The sequence below is a fragment of the Populus alba genome, chromosome 6, assembly GCF_005239225.2.
Source record: "Populus alba chromosome 6, ASM523922v2, whole genome shotgun sequence".
NCBI lineage: Eukaryota > Viridiplantae > Streptophyta > Magnoliopsida > Malpighiales > Salicaceae > Populus > Populus alba.
Genome location: NC_133289.1, coordinates 1,987,564 through 2,002,149, shown reverse-complemented (window position 1 = coordinate 2,002,149; position 14,586 = coordinate 1,987,564). Strand labels below are relative to the sequence as shown.

The 14,586-nt window shown below is 34.2% G+C and overlaps 2 protein-coding genes and 1 pseudogene across 2 annotated transcripts; all 3 read left to right on the top strand.

Annotated features, from left to right (window-relative positions):
- The first annotated feature begins 453 nt into the window (after positions 1–453).
- Positions 454–2,299, top strand: LOC118052928 (7-deoxyloganetin glucosyltransferase-like; annotated as a pseudogene).
- Positions 2,300–9,498: 7,199 nt separating this feature from the next.
- Positions 9,499–10,778, top strand: LOC118053124 (7-deoxyloganetin glucosyltransferase-like). Its single transcript, XM_035064285.2, has one exon. It carries the CDS (start codon positions 9,608–9,610, stop codon positions 10,475–10,477), a length of 870 nt encoding a protein of 289 aa, XP_034920176.2. The 5' UTR covers positions 9,499–9,607; the 3' UTR covers positions 10,478–10,778.
- An 808-nt stretch (positions 10,779–11,586) lies between these two features.
- Positions 11,587–13,827, top strand: LOC118052929 (7-deoxyloganetin glucosyltransferase-like). The gene is made up of 2 exons (XM_035064029.2): positions 11,587–12,366; positions 12,769–13,827. Exons 1-2 carry the CDS (start codon positions 11,850–11,852, stop codon positions 13,569–13,571), a joined length of 1,320 nt encoding a protein of 439 aa, XP_034919920.1. The 5' UTR covers positions 11,587–11,849; the 3' UTR covers positions 13,572–13,827.
- Positions 13,828–14,586: the final 759 nt, after the last annotated feature.

Below are 14,586 nucleotides of genomic sequence, written 5' to 3'. Positions count from 1 at the left end.
TTTTGCAAAGATAATAATCGACAGCCCTGATTCTTTATATATATAAAAAAAAAACCTTCAGATGTTGAAGGTGTGTGATTGGACACAGTGAACCTCTCTTCGCTTCTGGGAAGAATATTAATTGATCTGTCCTCCTTCGTTCTTTTATAACAGACAGCATAGTTATAAAATCTTAACTCAGTGGTTTCATTCAATGATCCGTTAACTTGGAGTTCACCCCTAGCTAAGTTTTGTTTTGAATGGTTGAACAAGTTCATCGATGAAACTTGAGTGATTTGATGAGAATTTGCGACCTAAGCAATCTCGTCAATGTTTTAGTAAATTTATATCCAAAAAAAAAAAAAAACGTAGTTTTTAATTTATTTTTTTAAGAAAACAATATCATTTAAAAAAAAAAAAAAAAAAACTCAATCCGAGTTCCAACTTTTTCCTTATAAAAACACCCTTACCTTTCATTGGGTGTATACACGTACAAAAATTGTAGCTTTGCTCTATATAGGGACAGAATCTCTATATTGTGTAGGCAATATATAGAGCAAATATAGAAAGAAAGTAAGAAACAAAGAATTAGAGAGATGATTTTTAATATTTTAGCTGACAAGCCTCATGCAGTTTGCATTCCCGGCCCAGCTCAGAGCCACATTAAGTCAATGCTTAAGCTATCAAAATTACTACATTACAAAGGTTTTCACATAACCTTTGTCAACACAGAGTTTAATCATAAACGTTTGCTTAAATCTAGAGGTCCTGATGCCATGAATGGCGTGCCCGATTTTCGGTTTGAATCCATTCCAGATGGCCTCCCTCCTTCAAATGAGAATGAAACCCAAGATGTCGCTGCACTTTGTGAGGCTGCCAAGAAGAACTTATTAGCTCCGTTTAATGACCTGCTTGACAAGCTTAATGATTCAGCATCTTCTAATGTGCCCCCAGTGACTTGCATCGTCTCTGATGGTTTCATGCCCGTCGCTATCGATGCTGCTGAGATGCGCCAAATTCCGATTGCTTTGTTCTTCACCATCTCTGCTTCCAGCTTCATGGGATTTAAACAATTTCAAGCACTCCGAGAAAAAGGTCTTACACCACTGAAAGGTATGATCACGGAAAAAAAAAAATGTAACTATATGTATTTTGATTAAGATTTTCTACTAGTTCATTGGATGGTCCGTGAACAAGGGAAAAAGGTCATTTTTATTCATTGACGTTGCATTACCTTTAATCAAAAAGCTAATATATGAATTCAATTTTATTTTTTTTGTTGCAGATGAGAGCTTTTTAAGTAATGGCTACTTGGACAAAGTTGTAGATTGGATCCCAGGAATGAGAGATATAAGGCTAAGAGACCTTCCAAGTTTTGTTCGTACAACAGATCCAAATGATCTTATGTTTAAATACTGCTAGGAATGTACTGGGCGGGCTTCTGAAGGTTCTGCTGTTATTTTCCATACTTTTGATGTTTTGGAGCAAGAAGTTCTGAATGCCCTTTACTCTATGTTTCCTCGAGTCTATACGATCGGTCCACTACAATTGCTTCTCAATCAGATTCAAGAAGTATATCTAAGTTCTATTGGATGCAATCTTTGGAAAGAAGAGGTTGAGTGTCTCCAATGGCTTGATTCCAACAAACCCAAGTCAGTAATATATGTGAATTTTGGTAGCATAACAACCGTGACGAAGGAACAGCTCGTTGAATTTGGCATGGGACTTGCTAAAAGTGGCCATCCATTTTTATGGATAATAAGGCCTGATATGATCACTGGCGACTCCAAGATATTGCCTCCAGAATTCACTGAAGAAACCAAGGAAAGAAGCTTTATTTGTAGTTGGTGTCCGCAAGAGGAAGTCCTCAACCACCCATCAATAGGAGGTTTCCTAACACATAGTGGATGGGGTTCAACAATTGAGAGCATTTCTTCTGGTGTGCCTATGCTTTGTTGGCCATTCTTTGCTGATCAGCAAACAAACTGTAGGTACACATGCTCTGAGTGGGGAATTGGAATGGAGATTGATAACAATGTGAAAAGAGATAAAGTGGAGAAGCTTGTGAGAGAGTTGATGGAGGGAGAGAAAGGTAAGAGCATGAAGAAGAAAGCCATGGAGTGGAAAAAACTAGCAGAGGAGGCCAATGGTCCAAGTGGTTCATCGTCTATGAATTTAGACAAATTGGTGAAGGAGGTGCTTTTGTCGTGAAAAAATAAAACTGCATGCTAAACTAAAGACAGTTAAAGCTGAAGACGAATGTATTGTTCTCAAGGTGACATGGTGGTTTCATTGTAATGAAGTGCTTTTTTTTTTTTCACCTTTTTGTGTGAAGAAAGGGGCTGAAAGCCCTCAAAAGAAATTACAATAGGCTAGGAGAGGAAAGGCAGAACCAATGAGATCACGATGCAATACAGGGAGCAATATATTGTTGAGGTAAACTCGTATATGAGTTGTGAAAACATATCAAGAACTAGCTGTGTAGCTGCTCTTTGCTCGACAGGCAATATTTTCATCAATTTACTTTTAGATTCACCCCCTTTTAATGGCCGAAGATTGAGAAATTATTATAATTTTATTTTATTATAGTAAAAACTAAAAGAGTTGGAGGTTTTCCTTTAGCAATTTTCGATGTTAATTACTGTTCATCCTTTTATATTTTACTTTGAATTTCAGCATTGTATTTTTTTATATAAATTTTTAATTTAATCATCAGATTTTTATTTTGTATAATTAAGTTTTTTGAGTGCAAATTTAAACCTAATTACATATTATTTTGAGAGTGAAAGCTGAATTGCAAGATAAAGAACTGAATTAAAATAATGAAGAATTCTATGATTTTAAACGATGATCATGTGATTTTGAAGAGGATAAGTACCAGCTAGTTGTGCCATAAAACAGTGGCTGCATTTAACTAGATATAAATATCGTCCAGCTATCTATGAAATAACAAGCAAGCAAAGCTCCATGAGTTTCTCCAGGTAAAACAATGGAACCCAAGCCAGCACACAGGCCTCATGATTTGTCGTTCCAGTTCCATTTCAAAGCCACATCAAGCAAATCTTAAATTGGCAAAACTTCTGCGTTGTAGAGGTTTCTTCATAACAATTGTAAACACAGAATTCAATCACAAACGTTTCTTGAAATCAAAAGGCTCTGATGCCTTTGACGGTTTGCCTGACTTGCGTTTCGAAACCATTCCTGATGGTCTCCCTCCCTTAGATATTGAGACCACCCATGACCAAACTTCTCTTTGTAATGTTTTTGCAACAAATTTCCTAACTCCTTCTCCGGACTTTGTTCAGTTCAGATCAAGATTTCTTTATATTAGTTTAATTCTTTTATCATTTAGAACTTTATATTTATATATATATATATATAAAAAACCTTGTAATTTAGCATTATTAAGCAATAAAAAAAGAAAGGGAATAACTAAGAGAGCTTAGAGAGAAACACTTAATAAAAATATGTCTTTCTCTCAATCTTCTTCTCGTTCTTAAGTTCAAGATGAAGGATTATGCAAAAATAAATACTCCAGTTGAGTGTAGAGTGAAGATGTCTAAGAATGATGAAGAGAAAAAAATAAACTCTATAACATTCAAAATCCTAGTTGAGAGTTTAAGATATTTGACATCCACTCATCCGGATATTATTTTTAGAGTAGGACATGTGAGTTGATTTTGGCTTATGTTATGGATATTTTAATAGCTTTAATCGTTTGGGTTATAATGATAGTGATTAGGTTGGAGATATAAATGATAGAAAATGCACTACAAGTTTTTTTTTTTTTTTTTTTTCTATATAGGAGACATGACATTCACATGAAGTTCAAAAGAAGTAATCTATAGTCACTTTGTCAACATGTGTTTGTCATTCCATATAACTAAGGAGATTATTGAAGGAATTGTGAATACCATAAAAGAATCCTATTGAAATTTATGTGGACAATTCCTCAGTTATTGCATTAGTAACCAATTCAGTAATTCATGATAGAAGTAAGCATACTAATACAAGATTTCATCACCTACGAGATTGCATCGCAAACAAGAAAGTTGAAGTCGAGTATGTAAAGACACAAGATCAAGTTGCAGATATATTCACAAAACTACTTAAATATAATGTTTTTTTTTCAAGATGAGAGACGTCAAGTTTAAGGGGGATGTTGAAAGTAAACCAGATTTCATTTAAAAAAAAATAAAAGAACTAGTCTATCGGTTGAAAACCAGTTGACCGGCTTGAATAAGTTGAATTGGTCAACCAGTTTAGAAATGGTCACCTAGTTCAGTTGGCAGAATACAATTCCTATTCATATTAGAATTTCTTTGTATTAGTTTAATTTCTTGATTGTCTAGGACTTATGCCTGTAAAAAGGCTTGTAATTCAACATTATTGTCGCACTCGACATCACGGCGGCCCTAAAAAATAATAATTCTCTTGAATTAATTATGGAAAAAGAACAGATTCTGGCATCCGGTTCTTTTAGAAAAAATATCTCGTTTGAGGAGTCGCCACCTAGTATTATGGTCACTAGGAACCCTAACTGGTCAACAGAGATTCTATGACTCGGGATTGGTTACGTAAAAGGGAAGATATTATCACCCCTTAAACATTCTGCCTAAGGCAGACTGCATTGTTGGTTTTGTCTTAAATTGCTAAATATTTATTAATTTATGCTGTCATGATTTGTTTATAATATTCCTGACTCTGGCACCAGTGAATATTCGAGCTCGAATAATTCCAACTCTGACGTTGGTAAAAAATTCGTAGCTACAACAAAAATTAGATCAATATATTTTTATTCCCTATTCTAGCGCTAGTGAATAAATAAATAAAAATAAAATTTATTTTTACGCATGCACATTTTTTTTTCTAGCTAAATAAAATAAAAATACAACGAATAAAAATAATATAAATTTAAACTGGTATTTTTATTCCTGACTCTGGCGTCAGTGAATAAACCAATAAATTTACATTATTTTTATTCATGCATACACATTTTTTTATTTTTTATTTTTCTGCTTTTTTATTTTTTTACTTTTTCTATTTTTTTATTTTTTTGGGCTGGGCCTATCTCAGCCCACATGGGCTGGGTGGGAAGCTTACCTAAAAGTAGGAACGAAAACGATGACGAAGGCGTGGCCGGCTGGGTATTTTCTTCCTCCGCTTTTGTTTTTTCTTTCGCTTCACCTCTGTTTTTGGTTTTCTCCGCTTAGTTTCTTCATGTCCGTCCCCTGTTTTGTGTGTATTTCCTTCTCTTATGGCCCTCTGTTTTTGCTCGTCTTGTTGTGTTCCCGGTGTTACTTCCTCTCTGGAAGCAGGGAAACGGAGACGTGATGGAGGACTGGTCGGGTAGTTGCTTTGTTCCTCAGCTGCTCGTGACCCTTCTCCGTGGCCTCCTCTGTTTCTTTGAGAAGAAACAGGGGAACAAAAAGTCTGCTCTTTTCTTCTAGTCTCCTGCGTCTCCTTCCCTTTTTCTCCCCAGTTTCTCTTCCTTGTTTGTGTCTCTGCCCTTTCTCACCTGTCTCTTAGTTTTTTTTTCCTTTTGTTTTCTCCTTTTCGGTCGCTCACTCTCTCTGTCTTCTCTCCCTGTCGTGCATGGCTTTTTCTTCTCCCCAGTTTTTCTTTCCTTTTTTCGGTTCTGCTCCTCTCTCTTCTCCCTCGGTCCCCCTTTTTCTCTTTGCTGTGCTTCTCTTTATAAGCAACCGAGCAACCTTACACCTCCTAGCATGCATTAATGGCACATCGTGGGCAAAAAACGTTGCCACGTTCTCTGCCGTTTCTGTTGAATTGGGATGGAGGAGATGAACAGTGGGGTGTTTAATGGCAATTTGCGTTTTGATCCTTGAAATTTTGAATTTTTGCAGTACAGTCCTTGGGTAAATTTTAATTGAACCCCTGCATCTCAGCGCCATTTACATATTGATCCTTGGATTTTAATTTATTGCAATCGTGCCCTCAAACGTTAATATTTCTTCAATTAAGTCCCTGATTTCATTAATTTAATTAAATCCAAGTCCAATTAAGTCTCAAAACTTATCAATTCTCCAATTAAACCCTTAATTGGATTAATTAAATCAATTCCAAGCTTAATTAAGTCTCAAAACTTATCAATTCTCCAATTAAATCCTTGATTGGATGAATTAAATTAATTCCAAGCTTAATTAAGTCTCAAAACTTATTAATTTTCCAATTAAACCCTTGATTGGATGAACTAAATTAATTCCAAGCTTAATTAAGTCTAAAAATTTATCAATTCTTCAATTAAATCCTTAATTAAACAAATTAATTCCAACTTAATTAGATTAATTCCAAAGTTCAATAAAACCCCAAAACTTCCATTCATATTGCCCTTAACCCAAAATTTAATTCATTCTTTATTTATTTCATCATCATCATCATTATTTTTCATCATTTTTTTTCCTTTTCCATAAATAAAATAATAATAATAAAAATAAAATGGTCAAAAATTGGGTTATAACAATTATAAACAAGTATAAAAAGAAAGAGAATAGCTAAGAGAGCTCAAAGAGAAACACTTAATAAAAGTATATCTTCCTCTCAATCTTCTTTTTATTCTTGAGTTTTTGACTTTGTATTACTATTTTTAACAAAGTGACTATATATTGCTTCTTCAAACTCCATGTGAATGATGTGTCTCCCATGTAGAAAATAAAACTTGTGTTTTTTATATCATTCATATCTCCATCCTAATCATTATTATTATCACTATAACCTACAAATTCAAAGTTATTAGAATAACCATATAATAAGCCAAAATCAATAGTACTTTTGATATACTAAAGAATTCACTTCAAAGATCTTAAGTGTGTCATAATAGGTGTCTCCACAAACATACTCACAAGTCCTACTCCAAAAAAAAAAATATATATTCGGACGAGTGCGTGTCAAATATCTCAAACTCCTAACTAAACTTTTAAATGTTGTAGAGTAAATATTCTCCCCTTCATTATTGTTTGATATCTTTACTCCACACTCAACTAGAGTATTCACTTTTATACAATCCTCCATCTTGAACTTTTTTAGAACCTCCCTTGCAAACTTCTCTTGATTCATAAAAATTCTATTTTCTCCGTGTTTGATTTCAATTCCTAAGAAGTAGGACATGACACCAATATTTGTTATCTCAAACTCAAGAACAAGTGTTTCTCTCAAAGCTCTTTTAGCTATATTTTTTTTTTTTGTACTTGTTCATAATATTGAATTACAAGCCTTTTTATAGGCATAAAGGTCCATATAATCAAGGAAGAATTAAACTAATATAAGAAAACTCTAATCTAAACAACAATTGTATTCTGTCGATTAAATCACTCAATCATTTTTGAACTGGTTGACCGGTTCTCAACCTGTAAACCGGTTCTGTTTTTAGAACTAGAATATAGTCTACTTTCAACAGAGAGCTCGAACCTCGAAACAGTCCAGCACATGAATTTCTGTTGTTGTTATTTTTGTTAGCAACAAAAAAGAATTCCTTCTTGTTGTTATTTTTTTTTAAAAGACAATAAAATCCCTTCATTAAAATCTCATTTCCTTCTGTATACTTTCCGGACATGATGATGCTGATTTGCAGAACATCTCTCCAGCAGCAATCGATACCAGTGACCATGCTACAATAATTGGTTTCGGTGATAATTTTTCCCACCCTAAATTTTGGTGTTCTTTTAGCAGCAAGCGAAAAACTTTCTGTTTCGATATGATCGTTTTTAAATGTATGCTTCTCAGCTTGAAATCATATGATTGAACCAGCTTAAAGTCGCTTTTTGATGTGGAGTGTGATTAAATTACATATATAAGAGTAAGTTTTCAAAGCCTATTATGTAGTATGGCTTTGCATCATTAACAAATCATGAAGAAAAGTTGAAGTAATGCTAGTCCCATTGTATTAGTCAATGTTTTATTGGATGCATGAGATTAACGTGTCCTCGAGATGTAGACTTCTTTGCTAGGAAATTGCATCTCTCTTTATTATAAAGTAATTAATCAATTATTGGTGGTTTTTCACCGATTAAGATCCTATTTGGAATTGGGATTGCGAAGCTGAAATTTTTGGATATTTAAAAAAAAAAAAATTATCTTGAAAAAATATATAATTAATTTTTTTAGTATTGTTTTCAATAATTTTGATGTGATGATATAAAAAAAAATTTAATATATTTTCAAACAAAAAACTTTTTTAAAAATTATCCACATAATAACAACAATTTGAATTTTCCTTTCTTTCACTTCTATAAACAAACTAAAAAGATCAAAATAGCTAAAACTGGAGTCTTAATTTTTTTTAAAGTGTTTTTTACTTGAAAATATTTTTAATATTTTTTATTTTTGAAATTAACATCTTAAAATAATTGAATAATAATAATAATAATAATAATAATAATAATAAGCATTAATTTACAGTGTTTTTCTACTGCATCATTCATTGTACGCGGTTAGGTCGTTGTCAACTACTCGAGGATCCACAATAATGGAAGTGCAAATAATACAGATAGAAGGACAACGTTTAAAAGGTTTAAAGGCAAATAATTACTTTTTTTAATTATTGATAGATAAATCTTGAAAGGATACCTTCAAGATATTTGGAATTCGTTGAAAAAGAAAAACCAATAAACAACGAGGAAAGAGGCAACAACTCCGACTACTTTGAATAGAATAACTCGTCAAAACATGTGCATGGTGGTTGATAAATTATTGGCTATTTTTATCATGCATTGGATTATATATGTTCATTCAATTTAAATTTACTAGTTTAGACTTAAATGTTCTTATCCCTAATTTAATTTTGGTATACTATGAAGGCATATCCTCCTCACATCTCACTCCAATGTGTAAGATCACCGCTCCATTTCTATAGTAACGACTGTTTCCGGCCTTTCTAACGAGAAACGTTGTTGACGGACGGCAGCCTGACATTCATGCATAGACAACCACGAAAATTTTCCCGTTATCAAAGTACTGATATATAAGCCATTAATTTCCAAGTCCCGCATCAGTCTAGAATAATGATTTTAATTAGATTAAAATTAAAAGAGAAGATAAAATCCATATTGTACCTCTACTTGGCTGCTATTTTATATATAGAGTCTTGTTGATAAGAGAATGTATCCTGTGTAAAGTGTTTGCTTCACTTTGAAAGACGACAGTAGCAAAACAATTACTCTAACGAAAGAGTTAGAGAAAGAAGGAAAGAGCTAGAGACATGTTTCGCAAAACCTTAGCAGACAAGCCTCATGTAATCTGTATTCCCTGTCCAGCTCAAAGCCATGTAAAGGCAATGCTTAAACTAGCAAAACTACTGCATTCCCGAGGTTTTCTCATAACCTTTGTGAACACAGAGTTCAACCATAGACGCATGCTTAAATCTAGAGGTCCTTTTTCCCTGAATGGCTTGCCCGACTTTCGGTTCAAATCTATCCCAGATGGCCTCCCTCCTTCAGACGAGAATGCTATCAATGGTCCGTGAACAAGGGAAAAAAGGTCATTTTTATTCATAGACATTGCGTTACCTTTTATCAAAAAGCTAATATATGAATTCAATTTTATTTTTTTTGTTGCAGATGAGAGCTTTTTAAGTAATGGCTACTTGGACAAAGTTGTAGATTGGATCCCAGGAATGAGAGATATAAGGCTAAGAGACCTTCCAAGTTTTGTTCGTACAACAGATCCAAATGATCTATTGTTTAAATACTGCTTGGAATGTACTGGGCGGGCTTCTGAAGGTTCTGCAGTTATTTTCCATACTTTTGATGTTTTGGAGCAAGAAGTTCTGAATGCCCTTTACTCTATGTTTCCTCGAGTCTATACGATCGGTCCACTACAATTGCTTCTCAATCAGATACAAGAAGTATATCTAAGTTCTATTGGATGCAATATTTGGAAAGAAGAGGTTGAGTGTCTCCAATGGCTTGATTCCAACAAACCCAAGTCAGTAATATATGTGAATTTTGGTAGCATAACAACCGTGACGAAGGAACAGCTCGTTGAATTTGGCATGGGACTTGCTAAAAGTGGCCATCCATTTTTATGGATAATAAGGCCTGATATGGTCACTGGCGACTCCAAGATATTGCCTCCAGAATTCACTCAAGAAACCAAGGAAAGAAGCTTTATTTGTAGTTGGTGTCCGCAAGAGGAAGTCCTCAACCACCCATCAGTAGGAGGTTTCCTAACACATAGTGGATGGGGTTCAACAATTGAGAGCATTTCTTCTGGTGTGCCTATGCTTTGTTGGCCATTCTTTGCTGATCAGCAAACAAACTGTAGGTACACATGCTCTGAGTGGGGAATTGGAATGGAGATTGATAACAATGTCAAAAGAGATAAAGTGGTGAAGCTTGTGAGAGAGTTGATGGAGGGAGAGAAAGGTAAGAGCATGAAGAAGAAAGCCATGGAGTGGAAAAAACTAGCAGAGGAGGCCAATGGTCCAAGTGGTTCATCGTCTATGAATTTAGACAAATTGGTGAAGGAAGTGCTTTTGTCGTGAAAAAATAAAACTGCATGCTAAACTAAAGACAGTTAAAGCTGAAGACGAATGTATTGTTCTCAAGGTGACATGGTGGTTTCATTGTAATGAAGTGCTTTTTTTTTTATTATTTTTTTCACCTTTTTGTGTGAAGAAAGGGGCTGAAAGCCCTCAAAAGAAATTACAGTAGGCGAGGAGAGGAAAGGCAGAACCAATGATGAGATCACGATGCAATACAGGGAGCAATATATTGTTGAGGTAAACTCGTACATGAGTTGTGAAAACATATCAAGAACTATCTGTGTAGCTGCTCTTTGCTCGACAGGCAATATTTTCATCAATTTACTTTTAGATTCACCCCCTTTTTAATGGCCGAAGATTGAGAAACTATTATAATTTTATTTTATTATAGTAAAAACTAAAAGAGTTAGAGGTTTTCCTTTAGCAATTTTCGATGTTAATTACTGTTTAAAGAATGATGTAGAAAATCTAATTTTGTGGAGAAAAAAGATGAAATATCTTTATTGATGGCTCGTCATGTAATAATAAAAATGACAAAATTTTATGATATTTAGACACAGAATATAGCAATTATATGAATCTAGATAAATCAATATTCTTTGAATTAAATGAATCTTATCAATATTTTGTGAAGTTTGATGATAAATCTAAAATTTTTATTATAGAAATAGGGATGATAATAATCCAAACCAAAAAGAATATTGTTTATACCATCTCCAATGGTTTCTTTGATCTAGAATTGAAAACAAATTTGTCTAGCATTTGTCAGCTTCAAGAAAATAGGTATGAAGTTTATATAAAAAACAAGGGATGTATACATGAAGATGACAATTTGGGCCTAGTTGCAAAAATGTGTGTGGTTGATAAATTATTGACTATTTTTATCATGCATTGAATTATATATATGTCCATTCAATTTAAATTTATTAATTTAGATTGTAATGATCTTATCCCTAATTCAATTTTGGTATTCTATGAAGGCATATCCTCCTCACATCTCACTCCAATCTGTATGATCACCGCTCCATATTTATAATAACGACTGTTTCCGGCTTTTCTAATGTCAAACGTTTTTTACGTACGGCAGCCTGCATTCATAGACAACCACGAAATTTCTCCCGTTATCAACTGATACAAAAGCCAATAAATTCCATGGCCGGCATCAGTCTAGAATAATGATTTTAATTAGATTAAAATTAAAAGAGAAGATAAAATCCATATTGTACCTCTACTGGGCTGCTATTTTATATATAGAGTCTTGTTGATAAGAGAATGTATCCTGTGTAAAGTGTTTGCTTCACTTTGCAAGACGACAGTAGCAAAACAATTACTCTAAAGAAAGAGTTAGAGAAAGAAGGAAAGAGCTAGAGACATGTTTCGCAAAACCTTAGCAGACAAGCCTCATGTAATCTGTATTCCCTGTCCAGCTCAAAGCCATGTAAAGGCAATGCTTAAACTAGCAAAACTACTGCATTACCGAGGTTTTCTCATAACCTTTGTGAACACAGAGTTCAACCATAGACGCTTGCTTAAATCTAGAGGTCCTTTTTCCCTGAATGGCTTGCCCGACTTTCGGTTCCAATCTATCCCAGATGGCCTCCCTCCTTCAGATGAGAATGCTACCCAAGATGTACAAGCAATTTTGGAGGCTTGCAAGAAGAACTTGCTAGCTCCATTTAATGAATTGCTTGCCAAGCTCAATGATACAGCATCTTCAGATGGTCCTCAAGTGACTTGCATTGTATCTGATGGATTTGTGCCAGCTGCCATCACTGCTGCTCAGAGGCATGGAATTCCTGTTGCCTTGTTCTTTTCTATCTCTGCTTGCAGTTTCATGGGGTTTAAGCAATATAAAGAGCTCAAAGAAAGAGGACTGTTTCCATTAAAAGGTAAGAGCAAGAATTGGAATTGAAATCACAACTTCATTATGATTTTCTGTTATTTCATTTGGGCATTAGATAAATTTCCTAGTAGTTCATGTTCTGCATCATCTTAGCCGTCATCCATGGAAATAAATAGATTACTACATTAACTGATCAGTTCTTATGGACTAAAACTTTCTGATTGAATTACAATATCCTGGTAGTTTATGCTGGATCATGGTATAGTACATGTACCATATCCGTGGTTATAATTCCAGGGTAGCCCTTCGGCTGCGTAACCTGAAATTTGAGTTCAAGCTAGGGAACCTTTCTTCTCTTCTGATTTTACGCTAATTCCTCTTCTGCTGTCGGCTTCATTTACTAGCCCATAACTGTTAAGGTACATATGCATTTAATTTTTGTTCGCAGACGAGAGCTTTTTAACAAATGGCTATTTGGATCAAGTACTAGACTGGATACCAGGAATGAAAGATATACGATTGAGGGATCTTCCAAGTTTTCTTCGTACAACAGATCCAGATGATTATTGTTTCAACTTCAGCATGGAATGTGCTGAGAGAGCATCTGAAGGTTCTGCAGTGATTTTCCATACCTTTGATGCTTTGGAGAAAGAAGTCTTGAGTGCTCTTTACTCAATGTTTCCTCGTGTCTACACGATCGGTCCACTTCAATTACTTCTCAATCAAATGAAAGAAGATGATCTAGATTCTGTTGGATATAATCTATGGAAAGAAGAGGTTGAGTGTCTCCAATGGCTTGATTCCAAGAAACCAAACTCCGTCCTTTATGTGAATTTTGGTAGCATAGCAGTCGCCACAAAGCAGCAGCTGATTGAATTGGGAATGGGACTTGCTAAAAGTGGCCATCCATTTTTATGGATAACAAGGCCTGACATGGTCACAGGCGACTCCGCCATATTGCCACCGGAATTCACTGACGAGACTAAAGACAGAGGATTTATTTCAAACTGGTGTCCACAAGAGGAAGTTCTCAACCACCCATCAATAGGAGGTTTCCTAACACATAGTGGATGGAATTCAACAGCTGAGAGCATTTCTTCTGGGGTGCCCATGCTTTGTTTGCCATTCTTTGCTGATCAACAGACGAACTGTAGGTACACTTGCAATGAGTGGGGCATTGGAATGGAGATTGATAGCAATGCGGAAAGAGATAAAGTGGAGAAGCTTGTGCGAGAGTTGATGGAAGGATAGAAAGGTAGGGAGGTAAAGAAAAAAGTCATGGAGTGGAGAAAATTAGCAGAGGAAGCCGCTGGTCCAAGTGGTTCATCATCCATGAATTTAGACGAGTTGGTGAAGGCAGTGCTTTTGCCATGAAAAAAAAATAAATTCTAGAAATCTGGAATTATTATTCGCATGGAGATGAGTTGTTTCCTCTGTTTTCTGTCTTGTTTTGGGGTCCCATGATATGTTCTGATGTTTTTCAATAAGCATATCTGTTATGTTTTTTTATTTTGCTTTAGATTTTTTATTTTTAAAATTTTTTAAATCATTTTAATATATTCATGTTAAAAATAAATTTAATAAATAAATAAATAAAATATTATTTTAATATATTTCTAAAAAATATATATATTTATCACTGTAATCACGTGACAAACCACATAAAACATTGTAAAAGAAAACACTTAGACTAGGAATCTTAGCTGAAATAACCTTTGATAATGGAAAGGGAAATATTCAATTTTTCTTACCTGTAATTGTAAGTTTTTAAATGATGATCATGTGATTCTGAAGAGGACGAGTACTAGCGAGCTGTGCCTTAAAAACAGTGGCTGTAAAACAATAGGACCCGAGCCAGAAGGATTCCATAATCAGTGAAATAAAAAAACTCAAAACTAGTTATGCATGCAAAAAAAAAAAATATTATATATATATATAATTAACTTTATATTTCATTAAAAAACTTTAATATATATAAGCTAGATAAAACATGAGATTATAATTGTTTTAGTCTAGCCCTGTTAGGTCCATTAGGGAAAGAGAAAGACCGAAGAGTATGGTTCATATTAATGGCCTTTTTACCAACCCACACACTTCATAACTTCAAAGTAGAACATAAGGTAGTCCCTTAGGTATTGTTTGCAATGCTGGTTATTATTGATTGAATTAGACTAAACATGAACAAATTAGATAGGAGTCTGAGAAATAATTGTCTTGTTTTGTGTTTAATATATTTTGAATGAAACTAAAAAAATTATCTTATTTT